Here is a 22,757-nt window from a genome sequence, read left to right as displayed (position 1 = left end):
ACAGTGGAGAGAGCGAGGTTGTTATGGGGAATTCTGAATGATGAATATTATGTGGACCTTGGTGAGTACATCTACCAAGGGATTTCGAAGTTTTTGAAAGGGAAATCGCAATACTCTATCCTGTATGCCTCTATTATCACGAAGCTTTGCAAGGCAGTTGGAGTCCAGTGGCCTTCTTATGAGCAGTTGCAGATGCCGGCCACTCCTATTGATTCATCGACTTTGAATGCGATGCAGGAGTGGACGGGTGGAGAGCCCGAGTCACATGGTTTGGGGTATCACCTTTCAGGAGGAGTTCCAGCAGCTGGTGCTACCATGGTTAGGCCCAGTGAGGCTCAGAGAGAGGCAGGCTCTTCGAGAGCTCAGGGAGGAGATGGTTCGAGATTGGTTGATGTCCAGTACAGGAGGCTTTCAAGGAGGATGGATGCGATGTATGAGTCGCAGAGTCGGTTTGTAGAGGAGCTCACCCAGGCACTTGGGACTGCATTTAGAGGCCTTGGAGCTAACATCCAGTGGCCCGTTTTTGGTGATGATTCTGCTTATCCACCTCCTGACACTCCACCATCTGAGAGTGATGATGATAATTCGTATGAGTAGGTATACCCTGTGTTCCTTTATATTACCTTCACTGGGGATAGTGAAGATTTTAAGTTTGGGGGTAGTAGTTAAGGAACATATTTGTGTGTGTGTCATGTAGTTGCATTTTCATGTTAGTTTAGTTCATATACTTGCATATTTTTTCCATATAGTATTTTTAAGATTTTATAGCTTTATTTATCATGTCATATAGCTCATGCATATACCATGATCCCTTTGTGTTGCTTTACCGATTAATATGTGATATTAATGCGAGTGTAGTGATAGCATTAGAGTGATGTTGAATCTTGTTAGGTTGATATGCATGCTAGAAATACTTGTAATTTCACTAAGCCTTAGAGTATGCTTAAGGACTAGATTGTTGTCATGGTTTGATGGTTTTTGAGGTTAATCTATTGCTTATACTTAGAATGCATTATAGGATTTTAATGATAAAATACATGAAAAGATAAAAATTGGAAAAAAAATTGGAATTCATTGCTAGTTGTGGCTACGCGTCAAATGGCTAGTAGCCGGCTCATATTGTATACGAGTAGTCTAGGGTTGAGTAAGATGGAGCGATACGCACTTGCTCAGAAATTGAAAAAAGAGAAAAAAAAAGAAATTTGGTTTAATGCACAATTGATCACGAGTGGGCTCTTTGGTATTCGAGTTATTAAGTTCTTAGGGGACTTTGTGCCTAGTGACGTAAGGCTTTTATAGTCTGGGATCCGCTAACATAACGCTCGCTAAATGGGTACCATTGCATAAGTCTTTTGTAGACCTCACTCATTGCACGATCAAATAAGCATTTGTTTTATGTGTTGAATAAAAGCATGATTCCGTAATAAACTCCAATAATCTTGAAGTGTTATAAGTCATTTTGTGTCTAAAATATATTCTCCATATAAGCTTGTGATTGCCTTGAGGATAATTAAATTATGGTGATTGATCTAGTTTCGAAGCATATCTGTTAAGTATTCGCACACACCACGTTTCTAGTTGTATGTTAGCTTGCGTGATTTGATTGATCTTTAGTCGCCTAATTGCAATTGTTGATATGTCATGTGTTGGTTGGTTTAGTCGTCGCGAGGGGATCGTTGCATTCATGCATGTTTTATTCTAAGTTTGAGTATGTGATGCTTGAGGACAAGCATCGATTTAAGTTTGGGGGTGTGATAAGTGGAATTTTTTACCACTTAGAGTGTCTCATAACGGCTTGAATTGGTGTCTTGAACTCAAGTATTTTGTGTATTTGACGCGTTTTCTAGTGTTTTTGCATTTCAGGGTATAACTTGCTTAGATAGGTGGTTTTCATCAAATAAAGCTTAAGCAAGTGCTTGAAATCAGTCTAGGGTTGATGAGCAAACAAATCAGTAAAAAAAGAAGCAAAATAAAGTATTTTCCAGAAGGGTAGCAGGCGGCCGCGCGCCAGGAGCAGGCGACCGCGTGCCAGCAGGCGGCCGCGTGCTGGTGCCAGGCGGCCGCGTGCGGGCGGAATTTCAGAATCTGGATTTTATTAATTCGAGTATAATTGGGCTTCTGTTGGCGCTGGTTCTCTTGGGCTATTATATAAACCTTATGGGAAGACGTTTTCTTCATCAAGAGCAAGGGCAAGAAGATTGAGAAGACCGTTTTAGCACGCAACAATGAAGAAGAGGAAGCATACATTTATCTTGTGACTTTTTTAATTCGTTGTAACAGTGGATGCTAGTTTTCTTTATGCTTTGAATCTTAATACTCTTGTGACGTACTTCATTATTTATTAAGTATTTTTCATCTTTATATCGTTGTGTTATTATCATGCTTTCGTATGAACCCATTGTGACGATGAGTTCTATTATGGGCTAATTGTTATCATAGGATCCTAGCGGATTTACTATGGAATTCTTTAGTTAATTGTTTAATACCTTGTTATGTGGTGATTGTATGATATCTAGTATAGGTTGTGCTTATTCATCTTATATGCGTCGCGAACATGTAAGATAGCCTATTAATCTCTTGTGAAGCGACGGTGAATCTTGAGATTTAGAACTTGCCATGCTAGCATAGGTTCATGTATTGCATGCATGATTAGTGGGTAACTCTAACCGTTTTACTTGCCCTGTGTAATCATCATGAATAACTTGAGCTTAAATCGTTATGTTGTCAAATTCTGTAGACATATAAGGTCTCAATATAATTGATGCCTATTCAACTTCTATCTTAATTGTGGAGCTTGGTAGAATGGTATTCGTACAACGAAAGTTGGCATTTATCAGTTTCGTGTTGTTCGATTAATATCATCACCATTACATGCTAAGGTTATTAACAATAACTATTGAACGAAGTAGTAATGAAGTTAGGATCTCATGTGTGTTTAATATTGTTAATTCAAGTGTTTAATTCTAGTAGTAATTATTAGTTTACCAACCTTAATTGTTATTGTCTTGACATTGAAGAATAATCAAACATTGGTGAGTAAGTGTCAATTAAATATAATTAATCAGAGTCTTTGTGGGAACGAATTAGAAATCATTCTATATTACTTGCGAACGTATATACTTGCGTGATTTATTTAGCGCATGCTTTGTGCCTAACACTTCCTTTCTTTCAACAAGTATTGAAGGGTGATTTTTACAAGTAAAATTTTCCAGGTACTACACAAATGGCACACCTTCATGGTTAAGGCGCGCCTTAAATCTTAGAAAATAGTTTCTTAAGGCGCGTACTAATATCAGAAAGTAATTTTTTATCATTCTCACATAGAAATTTTCTAAGGAAATTCGCCAAGGCGCCTCTACCTTTAGGGCGCGCCCTGTATTATTTATCTTAGCTTTTCATTTTCGCCCTGTCAAAATTTGCTAAGTACGTAGAAGTGTGAGGCGCGTCCTACTGTAAAAGTGTACCTTAATATCCTGACGTATTACCCTTTCGAAGCTAAACTAAAAAATGAATCCCACCATTATTATCCATTTTTCATTTGTAACACCATATTTTTTCAAGCCATATTGATCATGGCGCGCCTTCCCATAGGGAGCGCCTCTGGTCTTAGCATAAATTTTAGATTAGAAGATTTTACAACTTCTGATTTAGAGGGCGCGTCCCTTAGTACATATATATAGAATTCAACTGTCATCTTACATCATGGATATCTTTTATTTGTGTGGTATAAATAACTTTTCCTTCATCATTAAGGTACTTCTCTATTAGGGCGCGCCCTAACTTTCTCTTAGAGTATAAATGCCAAGTAAACAAAATAATTGAAGCAACTTTTTTTCTTTTATTGATAATGCGCTCTAGTGTGGAAATTACACCAGTCCCAGGTGTGGGGAAATTATTTGAAAATTTTATCTTTTAGCTAGTTCCAAGGTTCGTAGTCATGTATACTACCCCCTAGGCTAGGAGGAATTTTTTTGCTTCTAGTATATTATATAGAAATTAATCATAGAAATGAGGGGGCCAAAGCCATACCCTACTGATAATACTTCCACAAGTGCTCTGCATTCCAAGCCCGGGGAATAAGCTGGCCACCCAAATCTTCCAAGCGATAGGTCATCTTCCTAAGTATAGCCTTGACCTTGTATGGTCCTTCCCAATTAGCTTCAAGCACCCCATGCTGAGCTATTTTAGTATTCGACATGACTTTCCACAACACAAGATCCCCCACCTTATTGGGCACAGACTTCACCTTCTTATTGAAATACCTTGTAATTCTTTGTTGATATATAGCAAGCTTCAACTGAGAATTCATTCTAGCTTCGTCCATCAAATCCAAGTGGAGCCTTTGATTAACTTCTGCGTCTTCCTCAATGAATAAATTCCTTCACAGAGATCCAGCTCCCACCTCTACGGGAACCATAGCCTCATACCCGTAAGTTAGCAAAAAAGGGGACTCTCTTGTGGTTGATCTCAGGGTTGTGTTGTAAGACTAAAGGACCATGGGCATCTTCTCCGGCCAATATCCCTTCTTTTCTTCCAGCTTAGCCTTCAAAGTGTGTTTGATAATCTTGTTTATGGCTTCTGTCTGGCCATTGCTTTGCGGATGGTAGACTGCAGCGAAATCTTTCTTGATGTTCAAGTCTTCGTAAAGCTTCCTTAACTCTTTACTGTCAAACTACTTTCCATTGTCTTAGATGAGTTTATATGGAATACCGAACCTGCAGACTATGGAGTTGAAGACAAAGTCTTTGATTTTATTTGTTGTGATCGTGGCCAGCGGCATAGCTTCTGCCCATTTTGTAAAATAATCAACAGCCACCACAGCATACTTCACACCCCCCTTGGCCTTGGGTAATTCTCCAATGAGATCAATTATCCACATAGAAAAAGGCCAAGGACTTGCCAGTGAAGTGATAGATGTTGTTGAGGCATTGGAATAATTAGCGAATCATTGGCAACGATCGCACACCCTAACAAACTTGAAGGCATCTTCTTTCATGGGTGGCCAATAATATCCTTGTCGAAGAACTTTCAATGCCAACGAACCACCCCCGAGTGATTGCCATAAATACCTTCGTGTACCTCTCTAAGAATATAATTTCCTTCTTCCAGATCTACGCATCGTAATAGCGGTTGATTAAACCCTCTTTTATACAACACTCCATATTACTCAACGTACTTCGCAGCCTGGTAGCGAAGGCTTCGAGCCTGTAGCTTGTCTTCTGGAAAAGTCCCCGTCCGAATATAGTTATGAATGGGGGTCATCCAGGTCTCTTGTGGGATCTCCTGTGTCTGGAACACACTTACTTCTGGAATACTTGGAATTTCTTGAATTCCCAAAAGGAATTTATCCTAGCAGAACGTTGTCCATATGTGACCCCATCTTTGCCAATTCATCTGTATTTCTATTTTCTTCTCTCAGTACACCTTCCAGCTTGGCACTTCCAAACTTTTCCAGCAGACGCTGCACACATCTCATATATAACTCTGTCCGGGGTCCTCGGGCCTGAAAACCTCCATTGACTTGGTTCACTACTGATTCTGAGTCACTCCGAGTGATCAAATTCATAACCCCCACTTTCAAAGCTATTTTTAAGCCATTAATAAGTGCTTCATACTCAGCATCATTGTTGGTGATGTAAAACTTGAAGTAAATGGCACTCATCAGACGATGTCCTTCCAGGATAACCAAAATAATCTCGGCCCCTCCTCCATTGTTATTCACAGCCCCATCAACATGCAAGATCCACCAAGAGTGTGGGAACTCTACTCTCACGTCGACAGGGGGATTTCCCTGTGAGGAAGGTTCTACCAACACTATAGCCTTATTATCTACCTCATAATCGAACTTGAGTATGGAATCGGCCAATGCCTGCCCTTTGATTGCTGTGCAAGGGCAATATTCTAGATCAAATTGTCCCAACTCTACTGCCCACTTTAGTATCCTTCCTGACGACTCTGGCTTATGTAAAATGTGCCTGAGGGGATAAGCGGTGCGAACCTCTATTCGATGAGCTTGAAAGTATGGCCTTAGCTTCCGTGCCGCAAGGACAAGGGTGTACACTAACTTTTCCATTCTGGTGTATCTGGTTTCTGCATCTAGAAACCTCTTGCTTACATAGTACACCGGAGAATGGTGACCCCCTCCTCTTTTACCAATGCCGATCTGATGGAGTATTCTGAGACAGCCAAGTAAAGAATCAACGTTTCTCAATCTTCTGGCTTAGCTAACATAGGAGGATTTCCCAACTGCTCCTTGATTTTCCGAAAAGCTTCTTCACAGTTCGAGGTCCACACAAAATCATTTCCTATGCTTTTAATCGCTTTAAGGAATTCCTTATATTTATTTGAAGACTTTGAAACAAATCGATTCAAAGCTGCAATCATTCCCGTCAGACTTTGTACTTGCTTAACATTGGTGTGAGATTTCATATCCAACAAAACTTTGATTTTTGCTGGTTTTGCCTCAATGTCTCGGTGGTTAACCATGAACCCTAAGAATTTCCCTGATTCCACACCAAATACACACTTCTGGGGATTCAACTTCATCCTATATTTTCTCAGAATGTGGAACATTTCAGCCAAGTCTGCTATATGATCCTCCGCTCTTTTAGATTTTACAAGTATATCATCCATGCACACCTCCATCGTCTTCCCAATTTGTCTCTTAAACATTTTGTTTACTAGCCTTTGGTAAGTTGCCCTGACATTGATTAAACCAAATGGCATCCTGATGTAGCAATAGAGCCCTTGTCAATGATGAAAGAACTGTGCTCTTGGTCAGGTTCATATATGGGAATCTGGTTATAGCCAGAGTATGCGTCCATGAAACTCAGCAGAGCATGTCCTGCCCTAGCATCGACTAACTGGTCAATTCTTGGCAAAGGGAAACTATCCTTTGGACACGCTTTGTTAAAATTGTTGAAATCCATGCATGTTTTCCACTTGCCGTTAGGCTTTTTTACTAACACCGGATTCGCCAACCAATCTGGGTAAAAAGATTCTCTGATTAGCCTGACGTCCAAGAGTCTATCTACTTCCTCTGCCAATGCTACAACCCTTTCTCCACTTACAGCCATGTGCTTTTGCCGAATCCCTTTATGCGTGGGATCGATATTCAATTGATGGCACATGACTTTTGGATCAATTCCCACCATATCAAAATGACTCCACGCAAATACATCAAGATTTTCCAAGAGGAATATGGAAAGCCCCTCTCTCAATCTTAGATCCAACTGAGATCCAATTTTTAGGACTTTGCTTGGATCCTTTTTATCGACATGGATTTCAATTATATCTTACGCTGGCCCCAGTTTTTCTGTTGGTATTGGTATCCGTGGGTCTAAGTCGAGCTGATCATGATCCTCATCATTTTTCGTAGAAGGCGCGTCCTCTTGGAGAGGAGCATCAACTTGTTTTCTCATTGAAGGCGCGCCCTGTATTACAGGGGCATCAACTTCTTTCAGAATTCCTGAAGATAAGGGTGCGCCCTTAGAGAGAGGGGCATCTACCTTATATGCATCTTGTCCAAGACTCTGCAAGACATCAAATCTTCCTTCGAGTCATTTCCCATTGACATTTGCTTGGATTATGTCATTTGGGGGCTCTTCTTCTTCCAACATTTCAATCCTTATAGCGTCTTCTAAGAACAGCGTTGCCGGAGGCAATTCAAAGGGGCATTCATTTTTTTGTTCAACATAGTAATAGACCTGAATTTCCTCGATCAGTTGTTCGATACTTCTCTCTCGTTTATCATCTGATGCATCTGCGACTTGGGCATCTTTTCTCCTAAAGCCCCTCATAGCTTGTCTGTAACATTCCTGAGAGTCATATTGAGAGCCCTTTATGCTGCCAACTCCATTCGGGGTTGGAAATTTGATGGTAAGATGGTGGATCGAAGTGATGACCCTCATTTCCCTAAGAAAAGGTCGTCCTAGTAGCACATTTTGGGATGACTTCTGATTTAAGACGTTGAACTCGAGCGTCTTTCTTACGGACAACAGACACTCCCCCAGGGTACACGGTAATCAGAATGATCCCATAACTCTAACTCCTTCACCAGAGAAACCATAGACCCAAGAATCTTCTCCTGACATATCCCGATCAAGTAACCCCATCTTCTTAAAGGTGTAGTAGTAGAGGATGTTTGTTGAGCTTCTATTATCTACTAAGGCTCCATAGACGTTCTTAGTTTCGATTTGGATAGAAATAACCAAGGCATCATTGTGGGGGTGGTGCACCCACCGGGAATCCGCTTCCCTGAAGGTGATGTCCATGGATTCGCCCTTAAATACTTTGGGTGGCCGAGTCTCCACCCTGTGAATGTCAGTTAGAGGTCTGAACCTGTAATATCCGGGACATAGCGTGTAATTATTTTTATTGATAAATAATTATTATATGATTATATTGTGATTTTTGGTGAATTATCTGATGATTGGTGTTGTTATGTGGATGTTTATATGTGGTAAAGTATAAGTATGTTAATTTTATTATGTCCAGAATAAAATATAGATAATTAAGTATTTTTCTAGTAATTTTTGGAGTGTTATATGATTTTATATTAATTTATTTCTGAATAATTACAAAATCATTTTCTAAAGTCGGGAATCGTCCAACCTCAACCATTTTTACGTTTTTAGAACCCGAAACTCTTCCGAAAACTCTTTCCTAAGCTAATCTGGTAATTCCGGACATTTTCCGTGTTTTGACTTTTTCGATCCAGATTACGGTTTGACCCGTGCGCTGCCCAGCGCAAATAACCCTTTTCGATAACATTATTTTCGTACAAAGCGTTTTATAAAAGCCCAGTTTTTATAATTATCCAAAACCTTTGATACTTATCCAAAACAGGATAATGCTTATCCAAAACAGGATAATGTTTATCCAAAATGTTATCCGATAGGATCATTTTTATAGTTAATTAGCGGCTAAGAAACGTATTTATCGATCCAACACGATCCAGAACGTACTAATATTCCGTAAATATAAATAGCCAATACAGTATTTTCTTTTTTACAGATAATCATTTGCAAATAGTAAAACTATATAGTTTCCAGAGAAAAATCTTAAAAATTCATTGTGTTCTTCATAATCAAACGCACAAATGAAGGCGTTATCGAACTCCAATTCGAGCCTGCCATATATCAAATCGAAGCTTTCGAAAAGTTCTTTCATAATCAATCATCCATTTCAGTGCATATATCAAGGTGATTTTCTTATTTAATTATTTTAATTCGAATTATTTAGTAATTAAAATATGAATTTTTTTCTTGATATTGTTTGTGTGATTTGATGCTAGAATCATGTAGATCTTTTCTTCCTGGTCATTTTGGTATATTATATGTCAAATTTGAAGTTCAATAACATGTAGAAAAGTTGGTTTGATTCTTGAATTGAAGAACTAGGGTTTATGTGTTTGAATGTTCTTCATTGAAAATTAGGTGTTTCTTTGTTAAGGCTTATTAGATGAAATTGATTACATGGTTGTGTAGATCGTTTAAAAGAGATTCGAATGGTATGATTGAAATCAACAGACGATACCGGGAAGTGGCTCGTCGGAAAATTGATTGAACCGGCGGTGATATCTTCAGTTGATTATTCTGTTCAATTTGTGCATGGTTTGATGTTTTTGTTGCTGCAGACGTGTTTCTGGGGAAGAGCCCTTCATCCCCTGTTAATTTTATGCATTTCTGAGCAGTCTGTAGCTCGCCGGAAAGCTTGGTGGCCGCCGTTAATGGCGGCCGGCCACCAGAGTTGCAGTCGGGGAAGACGACGGGGGAAAATTACCCTTTAGTACCCCGAAGTTTTCCCTGATTTGCAAATTTAATATTTTGGTTTTAAAAATTTATAAAATCTTATAAAATTTAAAAAATTAAATTTCTATTTAATTATTTTCAGAAAATGTATTTTCTTTTTAAAAATATTTTCAGAAATTGATTTTTAATTATTTAAAATCTCAAAAATTCATTATTTATTTTTTGAAAATTATTTTTAAGTTAAAAATAAATCTTAATTAATGAATTAATTAATTTTAGTTGATAATTAATTATTTAATTAGTCAATTAATTTAAATATTAATTAATTAATTAATTTAATTAGTTATTAATTAATTTTAATTGATTATTTAATTAGATTTAATTACTTATTTGGATTTAAAAATTCCAAAAAATAGTTTCGAGCTTTAAAATATTATTTTAAATTATTTTCAAGGCTCGATAATTATTATAAAATTATTTTAAAGTCAGATTCGGGTGTTCGAGCCCTATAACTTAATTATAAAATGATTCAGAGGCCCATTTTAATTCCGAAAATTTTCAAAAATTCGTATTAAATACCTGAAAAATCATTTTGACCCTGAATCTTCTTTGAAAAATTATTTTGATCGCATATATTGCCTGCTATGTGCTACGTGCTATCTGATTGATGTGTTATATGCCTATGTGGTTATCGTTTGACTGTTTTAGTCATAACTTTCAATCCGTAAATCGGATTTGGGTAAAATGAAGGATAGATAAAAACTTATGACGTCTATGTGACGATTAGAATAATATGAGATTGAATATTGAAAGATACTTGTGATGCCTAGCAGAGTAAGCGAGGCATACAAAAAGAAATCCAATGATGCGTAAATAGAACTGAAGCATAGAAAGAGAAGGCGGGTGATTGATGAATAGAAGCAAGGCATAGAAAAAGAAGGGAAGTGAGTGAAAAGTAAAACTGTTAGATGAGTACTAGTAAAGTTGAAAATCATCTGTGATAAGGCAAGTCCTTCTGAACCTTTCTTCGAGATATATTACAAGTATTTATGAACTTTCTCATAACATGTTGCTAGTATTCAAAATAAATCTTGTTTTACATTGCAAGCGCTTTAAAGTATTCAACCTTGAACCCTTATCATATCATTAAAATTGAGTTGTAAGCTTTATTTCTTGTAAACCACTGACGGTTGATTTCTCAGATATTAAAGCATACAGATACAATACAACTCCACAAATACATACACACCATAAACCAAGAATTTCAACAGAATTTTTTGAGCATACAGAAACTTATACACCCTGGAATACCATGCATTATCATTGAACCATTATTCTTCAGATACTTGATTCTTCATCAGGCTTGAAGTCGTTCCTTATATTTACACCTTGATATACCCTGGTGATACCTGTGAAATGTTTTATACTCTGAGATAAATGCTTTATCAATGTTAATCATGATTCTGTTTTTATTGAATTATAATGGTTATCATATTGAATTATTTTAGAATTGGATGGTTGTATAAATGTGGACCAGATTCGTGGTCATACCAGATTCGTGGTCAGACCAGATTTGTGGTCATATTAGGTCAATGCGTGCCTTGGATCCGGTATATAGAGCAGGGCTGGGAGCCTTGCTCGGGGTTAGTGCGTGACTGATCAGCAGCCTAACCTTGGTTTTTAAAAATGAAAAGAGAATATCCAATTCTATTTATTGCTTATCCAGAAACTTGATTCTTCTGAATCATTTCAACTGATCATTGTTGAACCTCAGTTATTGCTATTATGACTTGCTGAGCTAGTTAGCTCACTCTTGCAAATCTGTTTATGTTATTTTTCAGTTAAAAAGGAAATTGTTGGTAATGATGATTCCCAGTCCAATGTGCAAGCTAGGATTCCAGGATAAGATGGACCGAGTTAGCAGGAGCTTTATAATGTAGATGAGTTATGTAAGATTGTAAGAATGATATCATTATCAGTTGTAAGCGGAACTAGTTGGGATTTGGTACTATGTAATAAAAGTTAAGGTTGTGGCTTATTTTTATACTTTAACCTGTTGCGATCCATGGTTATGGTAAGTAGGGTCTTTACATATATTACTTTCATAAGCAAGTATATATATTGAGTGTGTATGTGTGTGTTGTGAACCCCAAACTTCTGACCCAGGTTTGGAGGGCGTCACAGAACTGGGCTTCCCTTGTATACCTTGCCAAAGCTCTATTACTGCATTCCATCCCAGGATCTCCTCCGTATATAGCTCGGATGCTGCCATCCCTGATGAACTTACTTTCTTCCAAAGTTCCGTTATTAGACCCCCAGGGGTACGACCTCCTTCTTCCTTTACCCAGTCGGCACCATTTTTATGCCTCCTTACTTCCTTCACCACCCATTCTCCAAGATAACCTTCCGTGATAAGAGCTTCGATTTCATCCTTTAACTGCCGACACTCATGTGTATTGTGTCCGGATGACTCGTGATATTCACAATATTTCTTTTTATCTTTGCTTTGCCAAGATGACAAAGCCTCGGGTTTTCTAAACAACCCTCTATTCTTGTTTACCTCAAAGATGTGCTAAATCGATGCGACCAAAGGTGTGTATCCACTCGTTCTGTTGTCATAGCTCGAGGGAGGGCTCCATTCCCTCCTTGTGGTCATAACATTTATCCGACTTGGGCTTCGACTACTCCTTCAGTATCTTGAGCTCGGAGATTTATCTCTCTTCCTTACTCTGCCTCTCTGACTTGTTTACGAAGTCGGTAATACCTCTGCCAGAGATTGTTCTATGGCCTTGAACAATTCTGCCAAAGCAAAGACATCTACCAGAGTAGCCGGGTCTTTTCCCTGTAAATGTTTCCAAGAATCTGAGCCAACCCTTAGCCCTACTATCAAAAAAAATTCAAAGCTTCATCCGAAGCACCTCTTACGTTGGTGGACTCAGTGTTGAACCTCTTAAAATATGACGTTAAGCTTTCATTCTCCCTTTATTTGACATTGGCAAGAGTAGTAACAGATGGGGAATATCTCACAGCTGCTTGGAACTTGGTCAGGAACAAAGTCTTCATTTGGTCCTAAGAAGTGATCACCCCCGGCCTGAGCTTTTGAAACCTTTGTTGAGCGCTCTCCCTGAAAGTTTCCGCCAATAGTCGGCTCCCGACTTTATCCGGTTTCCGCAACCGTCACCATTCTTATTAAGAATTAAATAATTAGAATTCAAAGTTTAATTAGTCTGGAACTTGATACACTTTCATCTCTATATTGAATCGGCCCAAGAATTCTACAGGATCTGAACTTCCATGGAAACGGAGATCGCTAGTAGTGTTAAGATACCCGGCCGGCAACTGGGCCTCTCTTACTGCTGTCGTAGAGAATGGAGAAGGAATTTTGGTCGTGGTCGTTACTCTTCCTTCCAAGTGATTGAGCAGCCTTTTCAGATCATCTACATTAAAAGTTCTTACGCCTGGGATAGTCTGCATGTGAGGTTGTGGACCTTGGGGCGGAGGTACTACTACCTGATCTCCACCTGGAGGAGCCTGTTGTTGGTTGGCATTTTGGGCATCCTCGGGTATCACTATCACTTCTCGGTTTCGTCCTTGATTTCCTTCCATATTTTCTCCTTGACCTCGGCCACAGCCCTGAGGCGTCTCGCGATCATAGTTTATCACATCCCTATGACCATTATGCTCAGCATAATTATCTCTTTCTCCTAGATTATACATGTGGGTATCCCGGTAGCCACGATAGTTATTGCAGTGGTATCCGTCTAAGTATTTACCTCAGCCTCCGACTCTTCCCCTCCATTGGGATTTTCTCCAGCGATCACTTCCATATCCTCGACCACACCGGTCCATCGATCTGCGAGGAGGAGCTCTCTCATGATCGCGGTGTCACTCCTGATTCTCATGAGAATTTAGGGGCACACACATTGTACCATGGGGTGTCACGTCTCCGCGATCGGCCTCTCTCTGCCATTCCTACAGTAACATCCTTAGATCATCGTCACCCAAGAGGATCCCCAGGAGATCCTTCAAAGCGGCGAAGCCTCGTTGTTTTAAAGACTACGCTTGTCGAAGTTTCTCAAGACTACGCCCGGAACGGTGTGTATGGGTGATTACCCAGTTATTTGCATGCGGTACCTCTCGACCATCAGCATCTTCGTCCACAAGTTCAATGATCGGGGTGAAATTGTTGGAATAGTTCAGATATCGCGGGGTTATTGGTATACGCCCGTCTTCAGTTTGACCGCGATCGGCCAATGCATCTCCCTGAGGCATGGGGGCTTTCCCTGTGCATGGGCAGAACGATTATGGCGGAGGCAGTAGCTTAGGTGCTTAGGTGTCATATTGTTTTTCTTACGCTGAATGGTAGGTGGCAGTGGTCGTAGCTTGGATTGGTTGGATACTCTGAGAACGAGATTTTCTGTAACAATTAGAGGGGGAAAATAAATAGCATTAACAACAGACACTTGTAATGGTGAATAGTAGTTTACGATTCTTATGTATCTCTTAACTGTAAGGATAATGAATCCCCAGGAACAGATGCACCAAATATGCTTAATTGAGACTTTAATTAACCGCCACAAAAGCTAGCAAAATAACCTGAATGAACATATAGAAATTTGCTTACTCATAAACTAAAACTCTTTAATTTATATATCTAGAAATATGTAATAACTAACCTAAAAGAGCCTAAAAGTCACATTTTGACAGCGATATCAAAACAGCATTCAAGTCCAAATACACTTAAAAATCATGCAGTACACCCATTATTACAAAGATTCCTTCACCTCAGCTATTTATTATATCATCAGAATCGCTACAAAAACCATTTTTAATTCAATAACATTACATTTCTTAACATTTCTAATTCTATGTTTGCCCTTTCATCATGTACAGAAATCACCGAATCAGTGACTTGTTACTCTTTTTGCTGAGATGACATCACTCTTGTAAAATATGTCAGACAGAACAAAACTCTTTCTACCCTTTCTCCTTTTTATTTATCTTTTTTTCCTTTTCTTTTCGTTATTGATACTAAATTGATCAACAAATATTTGATTTTTATTCATTGTGAAAATGGAATAAAACCAACAACGATACTATTGACGGAGGAATCTGGTAACAACAAAGTTTGAGGTTTCTCGTCGGAATTAAGATCTATGACGGTGGTTTTTCACCGGAAAATCAAGCGGTGTGCGGTGGTTGTGTGTTAATAGGTGGTTGAGATTGATCAGGGCAAGTGGTGGCTCCATTTCAGCTCTCAACTTCTTACCCCTCTCAATGTGCCTATGTACCATTTATATAGGGATCAAGCCTGACGTAGTTCTTGGGGAACAAGAAACCTAATGGGCTTAGACTTCTCATTCCTAGGCCCGGTAGAAGTCCTTCCAGAATCCATCTTCCGCTAGCTTTAGGAATGTCCAACTATGAGGCCCAATCACGAAGGCCCAAGGCTCGTCCGTAATCGTAGGACTTCACGGATAATGCATCTCCCTGTACAAGGATAACACTCTGCTACACCTATCTCCCTTGATTTACGGACGCGGGTATAGCCACAGTTCACCCCAAATGCCGGACGCGTCCCTGTCCTCCGAATGAGTATAACCCACCTGATAGCTGGACAGGTGATCCCAAGCTCTTGGGTGCGAAGTGCAGGATGACTCCAAAGTTCTCCACCAAGGACACCCGTTGAATACAAGAATAGAGCTCCCAAAGCACACACCGATATCAACCCTGCATCCCAAATGAGGACACTCGTTGAATACAGGAGGAGTCCTTCAGTCATCAGGCATACCCCTGGAGGCCTTCAAACTTTTCTCGGACATCCCCCTCCTTGACCATCTCAAGAAGGGAATTCTTCAAAGAGTACCTGTGACAAATACTTTAGTAAAAAACAATCTTTATTCCTCTTTCCATGTTTGCCCTGTCCCCAAGATATCCTTGTTTGCCTTATACTAGGTGAGGACACGCCCGACTACCCAGAAATATGCATCTCCCAAGGACAGGATGCGTCCTCTTCCCATGGAATGCACACATTTCCCTTGCACTACAAACTTAACATGCAATCAATACATCTTTTCAATTCTACTCATACATTGCGCCCTAAGTCCTGGACGTGTCCTGGTCTTCTTGGCATGACAACCTCGGCCTCAAACAATCCAACTCTCAAAACCCACTACATGTCGTATCATAACGCATCCACCGTATAGGGTACATCCTCCACCCTTTGAGATTTCTTCCTTATCTCTCAACATGACAATCTTTGATCCCAAAATAACCCAAATCACGGTCTACTTCTTTCGTTTATGTGACTATAGGTCTTTTCCCTGGAAGCAATAATGGCTAGGAACAAAAACTATGAGTTAGCAGATTTAATCATAGACGCGTCTTACGTGTAGAGGGCGTGTCCTCTCCTCGTTCTTTGCAGCCTAAAACTAATTTCTTCCTCTATTTTTTGCCGAATTCGATACCAATTAACCCGTTCATGACTCGACATGACCCAATGCTAAATTTTGGGTATAAAAACTACACCCCAAATTCCATACGCAGTTGAAAACAAAGTTGGAATTTTTATCCTTAGAAATATCACTGAAATTTGGCTTACAAACCCCGGACGCGTCTTTCCTCTAATCGATCGCCATCAAAACGCTCCATAGCCGTTGCGTTATAGCTGTTACACATGTCACCATAACCACTCCTCTATAGATACCCCAAAATAAGACCCACATCATCATTTTACTCTCTCTCAACAACCACCATCGCCGCCGTTCAAGCAGGAGTTTCAAGTTCAAAAATCTGGCGATTCAACCGGCCATTCTCTGAGTTTTTACAGTCGATCAAACCCCCAAATTCCAAGGTGCATGAATCTTCTTTCATTTTTCCATTTCATCAAGTAAATCGATCATAATAAGTAAAAGACTGTCAGCATTCTTCATTTTTACTCTCATGTTCTTCAACTGTTCTTCTTTATCAATTGTATGTATACGTGTATATATCTGTAAATATGCTATATTTGCTTCTTTGATATTAAATTACATGTTTCTAGGGTTACATAGATTTTTTCCCAAATCACCCGTAATCGATTGGTATTCCACTGGAACTAGCAACCTTGACGCATATAATCCCCAGGACGCGTCCTCGCACTTGCTTATTGTATATCTCTATAAATAATGGTTATTTTGTTGCAATGAAAATACCATGGACTCGTCCTCAGTCTAGGATGCGTCATCTACGTTAGACGATTAGGACGCGTTTTCAAGCAAGGGATTTTTACTTTCTCGCTCTCATACCTTATTTATGTCTGTTTTTCTTATACTTCTCATCTCATATCTTTCTTCTTTAAACCATGGACATGTCCTAAAAATATTTTTCCTTCTTGTTTCAGCTGGAGGACGCATCTTCATCCTCTCCAATTCATCCATTTAAGACTTTCAATACACGCCTTGGGATTGATTCTCCACCCCCATTACTTTCGATCCTGAACTTCCTGAGTATAATAGGAAAGATTCCTTTCTTGAAGCAGAAGCTCGTGCTTTTGAAGCTCTCAAATAAAAAACTTCAATCATGTCAAATTCGAGTTCAGAATCTTTGGATAACATTCCTTTAAGTACAAGGATTAGCAAGAAGAAACTGAAATGTAAGAGAACTTCCCAAACTGCAAGTATCTCAGCAATTCAAGATTTGACTGATGATGAGATCATTCCCTCTTCTAGTAAATCTCAACATAGAATCATTTCTGATGAGGACGCATCCCCGCCTGCTCAAAACGCGTCTCCTGCTCAGGATGGGCCCTCTCCTCACTGTGAGAGTAAGTTTGAGAACAGAGCTCATGAGCCTGAAAAATTACCTATTTCTCCTTAACAATTTATCTCTCCACTTGAGCATTGGGAGCCAAGTTATGTAGAGCTCGATTTTGACTGAAAGGAGCTCGAGGATCTCTCTAAGGCAGAGAAGAATGTCTAGAGAAAGAAAGAGAATAAGCTAGCTTGTGTTGCCATGAAATCTACATCAACAGACTTGGAGATCAGATGGACCATGAAATATTACGATATGGAGGGCATCTAGACGTGTCCTCTTCGAAAGATGAGGCCCCATATTTTCAACATGGAGAATCTGAGGATCCCTAGGATGATTCTTACTCCAAAACTCATTTCTTTGGATGTGGGCGCGCCCTTGCACCAGTACATCAATAAAATCCTAAAATGGTTTGACGTTGCTCCGGTCCAACTGTCCCCAAACTCATACAAGTTAGCATGGGCCTTATATATTATGTACCACGACTTGGGGTTGGGCACACCCTCCATGAAGGATTTTAGTTATTTTTTCAGCATAGAAAATCCATTACAGGCTACCACTTTTTTGTTGTCAACAAATGGTTGAATAATTAAGGTTTCAATGAAGGCAAAATCAACCACGAGCGAGACTAGAAAGAACCTTTCTTCTATGCTTATGATGTGAAGAGGGCCCGTGTGTGTTTCAACTTGGAGCCAAGTAAGTAATACTGGCAGGGCGCGTCCTCTTTTTAGATCGCGTCCTCTTTTTAGGACGCGTCTTTTTTCTTAATTTCCTTCCTTTTTTTCCTGATTCTGATATCCTCGTTTCCCTTTAAACAAAAGGACTCAAAAAGAATTAACTGGAAAGAGAAAAAAGAGAGCAGAGAAAGTGTTGAGATATGCCGAGAAGCATTTCAACCTCAAAGAGATGATCACAAAAGCCAACCTTGAAAGAGTTGGAGCTCTGTCTGCAAGGGTTGGTTCCATTTATAAATACCGTGATTTTTACAATGGAAAGCCCGTTTTCACTGCCTCTGAAAAAGCTAGAGGGCTCAACGCCACAGAACTGGTCCAACTTGACATTAGTAGACAAGTGGACTTAAAACTGGGTAAAATAGGACGCGTCATCGATTCAGGACACGTCACACATGTATCTTTACATGCATAGTTTTAATCCTAGTCTTATATATATATATGTTTTCAATGCCCATTCGTTTACTTTTGACGCGTCATATCTTTAGGACGCGTCTTCTGATTATGTATGTAATCTTGATGTTTATATAAGGCTGTTCCATTTTCTGAAAAATTTCATAATGCTATTAATTGCCATAAACTTGCTAACCATGCTTTTCTTGTAAAAATAGAATTTGTCATGTACTTGTGGTCCTTATTCTGTCCCATAAGCATACAAGTTTCCATAATTCACATAGGACGCGTCGATGTACCCAGGACGCGTCCAATATTTAAATTTTTGTCACAGTCGTAACATGCTCACTTGTCATTTTCCATATTACTATAACTTTTATCATATACAGGGCGCGTCCTCTTGTGTGGGCGCGTCCAGGGCTAATGTTTACCATGTTATCCCATAGATATGACTTCTCTTCCTAAGGAATTCGCTATTGGTGCCTCTAGAAGGCTGAAGACTGGGAGGAGCAAGCTTGCTGCTGCAAAAACTAATCCCAAAGCTAAAGATCCTCCAGCCAATATGGCCCCCTCTCCTTCACCAAAAATCATTGATACAACTGTGGTGAACATTTCGGACAGGGAGGACGTGCCCCCTAAACGCTAGAAGACTATCCCGGATAATCAATCATTCGTCTTCAGATATCTGGGCGCATTCTCTTCTGGAACTTTTTCCGAAAAGGAGGTAAGGGGTTGGACCTTCAGGACCGAGGAGCAGACTGAGCAAGCCATAGTCAGGGCTACAGCTGAACTCCACTTGCACGCGAGGAAGAATGCTAACATGGCCACCAGACTGAGGGCGCGTCTTGCTTCCACTGACACTTTCAAAAGCAACACTGAGGATAAAATCAAAGCTTTGGAGAAGAAAATTAACCTCCTTACCCAGTCAAAGGATGCAGAGATTCTTGAGTTGCAATTGGAGAAGGCACGCCTTAATGGTCATATTACTGCCATGGAGAAGGCTGTTGATGAAGTGGTTGCTGCAAACTCTAAAATGCAGCTGGATTTGGACCTTTTTAATGATGACAGGGTTCATGGTTGGAAGGAGGAGAAGAATCCGGTGCACCAGAATGGGTTTGCAGCTGGCTTTGAGGAATGGTGTTCTGGGTTCATAGCAAATGACCCAGAATACACCTTTTCCAATTTGACGAAGATACCCAAAAATGGGTGAACAATTTCAAGGTCAGAGCTGCAGATTCCATTAAGAGCAAAATAATCATCCTAGGCTTAGAAAAGGATGACGCGTCTCCTGTGCCTTCTCCACCCCAAGTTCAACCTCCACCTTCTCCTCCAAAAGATCAAGACAAACAGCAGGACGCGCCTCCTGCTTAGGACGTGTCTTAGTTTATTAATGAAGCTTCTTAGAAAATTTAAGGGTTCGGGTCCCTTTAAGTCTTGCAGTTTGTAAACCTATGACTTGTTATTTCTGAATGTTATTTGCTATCACTTGTCCAAGGTTTTTATACCTTGAATTATTTTTATGCATATTTTTGCTTTACCAGTTATCTCATTTTTATAATTTCATTTGATAAGTTATATAATGGGCGCGTTCTTATCCCAAGACGCGTCCTCATGTTACTTGCATCTGAGGTTCCCTTAACTTCCCCTACACAAGTCACATTACTGCTATCTCCTTAACATTGTAAACTAAGGATTACACTTTAAGGGTGCGTCCTAGATGGAGGCATCTACCTTATTAATTTAATCCCAAAATGACAAACTACTATCAACATCATAAAGGATATGAGGGCGTGTCCTACTTTTTATGTAAGTTATTACATAATTCCACTATCAGGACGCGTCTTTGTTACCAATGCATATAAGTATTCCTTGGTTTTTCTCATGTATAAGTCATTTGTCTATTTATCCCCTTCATATTGTGAAGGTCAATCCACCTTACCAATTTAATTCAAGAGTAACAAAAAACATCGTGAGGACCATGTGGGTGTGTCCTCGTGCTTTTCATGTAAAGCATTATATATCCTTGTTTCCAGGACACGTCTTTGCATTAGGACGCATCATTTACTTTATTCTGCAATAAAATTAACAACAATTGACAACTTATTTTGAAAATAAAATTTCAAAGTCTTTATTAATAATGCGCTCCAGTGTCAAAAGTACACTGGTCCCATGGCTACTATGCTCTATGGGGAATTTTATTCAAAAATACAATCATTCAACTAGTTCTAAGGTGGATAGTACATGCACTACCCCCCTAGGCTAGAAGGAATTTCATTGCTTCTAGTCTATGATCTGGGCACAGCCCTACTTGTATCAAAAGATGTAAAACATAATATGTAAGGGGCCAAAGCTGCACCTTACTGATAATACTTTCGGAGATGCTCCACATTCCATGCTCGCGGAACTAACTTCCCCTCTAAATCTTCAAGGTGATAGGTCTCAGTTAAGGGAGAATTCTCCCTTGTTGGCAGCGATCGTACGCTCTAACAAAGTTTGTAGCATCCTCCTTCATCGTGGGCCAGTAATAGCCTTGGCGTAGAACCTTCATCGCCAACGAGTTACCCCCTAAGTGATTACCACAAATTCCTTCATGAACTTCCCTCAAGATGTAATTTCCCTTTTCATTATCTACACATCTGAGCAGCGATGATTGAAGCCTCTCTTATATAAAACTTCATCATACACCACATACCTTGCATCCTGGTAGTGGAGTCGTCGAGCTTTAAACTTATCCTCAGGGAGTGTTCCCTTGTAAATATAGGCAAGAATAGGCGTCATCCATGTTTCTTTGGGAGCCTCATCTACTTGCATCACCTCTACTTCCGAGATGCTAGGAATCTCCTGGATTTCTAAGGGTATAGATCCCAACAACACGGCTTCTTGCTGAGACCCTATTTTTTCCAGAGCATCCGCATTGCTGTTCTTTTCCCGCGGTACACATTCCAGTATAACCTCCTTGAACCTTCCAATCAGGCGCTGCATGCACTTCAAATACAATTCTGTTCACGGTCCTCGAGCTTGAAACCCCCCATTCACCTGGTTCACTACCAATTCTGAATCACTCTTTACAATTAGATTATGCACTCCCATTTCCAAAGCAATCTTTAGGCCATTAATAAGTGCCTCATATTCCGTATCATTATTCATAGTATAGAATTTAAAGTGAATTGCACTCATAAGATGATGACCTTCCGGAGATATAAGCAATATGCCCGTGTCTGCTCCCCCATTGTTAACTGCTCCATCCACATGCAAAATCCACCATGGATGTGGGAACTCTTCCAAAATTTCTTCAGGATGAGACGGATGCAATACCATCAAAGCCTTATCCTCAATTTCAGAATCCAATTCTAGTAAGAAATCAGCTAGGGCTTGCCCTTTGATCGCTGTGCGAGGCATGTATTCCAAGTCAAACTGTCCCAACTCCACAGCCCATTTCAACATCCTTCCCGACGATTCTGGTTTGTAAAGGACTTGTCACAGAGGATATGATGTACGAAGTTGAATTCTATGCGCTTGGAAATATGGGCGCAGCTTCCTTGATGCGAGAATTAAGGCATAAACCAACTTTTCCATGCTGGTATAGAGAGTCTATGCATCATGCAGCCGCTAACTTACATAATACACTGGAGACTGCTGCGCATCCTCTTCTCTCACCAATACTGCACTGATGGAATATTCTGAAACTGCAAGGTATAAGATTAAAGACTCTCCATCCAATGGTTTTGACAATATGGGAGGATTCCCTAGCTGCTGTTTGATCCTCCTGAAAGCTTCCTCGCATTCTAATACCCACACAAAATCTTTCCCTGCCACCTTAATCTCCTTAAAGAATTCCTTACATCTGTCGAATGATTTAGAGTCAAATCGATTTAACGCAATGATTCTTCCGGTTAAACTTTGCACCTGCTTTACACTCGTGGGAGACTTCATGTCTAGCAGTGCCTTGATCTTCGCAGGGTTAGCTTCAATTCCCCTATGATTGACAATGAACCCAAGAAACTTGCCTGACTCAACACCGAAATGTACTTCTGCGGGTTCAACTTCATGCAAAACCTCCTTAGAATGTTAAACATTTCCATCAGGTGCT

The 22,757-nt window shown here is 39.8% G+C and overlaps 2 protein-coding genes across 2 annotated transcripts; both read right to left on the bottom strand.

The window, feature by feature from the left end:
* Window positions 1-5,344: 5,344 nt before the first annotated feature.
* Window positions 5,345-6,073, bottom strand: LOC141695856 (uncharacterized). The gene has a single exon (XM_074500065.1). The coding sequence runs from the start codon at window positions 6,071-6,073 to the stop codon at window positions 5,345-5,347; it is 729 nt and encodes a 242-aa protein (XP_074356166.1).
* A 15,037-nt stretch (window positions 6,074-21,110) lies between these two features.
* On the bottom strand, window positions 21,111-21,649 carry LOC141695855 (uncharacterized). The gene is made up of 2 exons (XM_074500063.1): window positions 21,360-21,649; window positions 21,111-21,303 (listed from the first exon to the last, which is right to left on the bottom strand). The coding sequence occupies exons 1-2, from the start codon at window positions 21,647-21,649 to the stop codon at window positions 21,111-21,113; spliced, it is 483 nt and encodes a 160-aa protein (XP_074356164.1).
* Between the last annotated feature and the right edge of the window lie 1,108 nt (window positions 21,650-22,757).

The sequence above is a fragment of the Apium graveolens genome, chromosome 11 (assembly GCF_009905375.1).
Source record: "Apium graveolens cultivar Ventura chromosome 11, ASM990537v1, whole genome shotgun sequence".
NCBI classification, from domain to species: Eukaryota; Viridiplantae; Streptophyta; class Magnoliopsida; order Apiales; family Apiaceae; genus Apium; species Apium graveolens.
The sequence above is the reverse complement of the archived record's forward strand: the minus strand, read 5'-3'. Positions and strand labels throughout refer to the sequence as shown.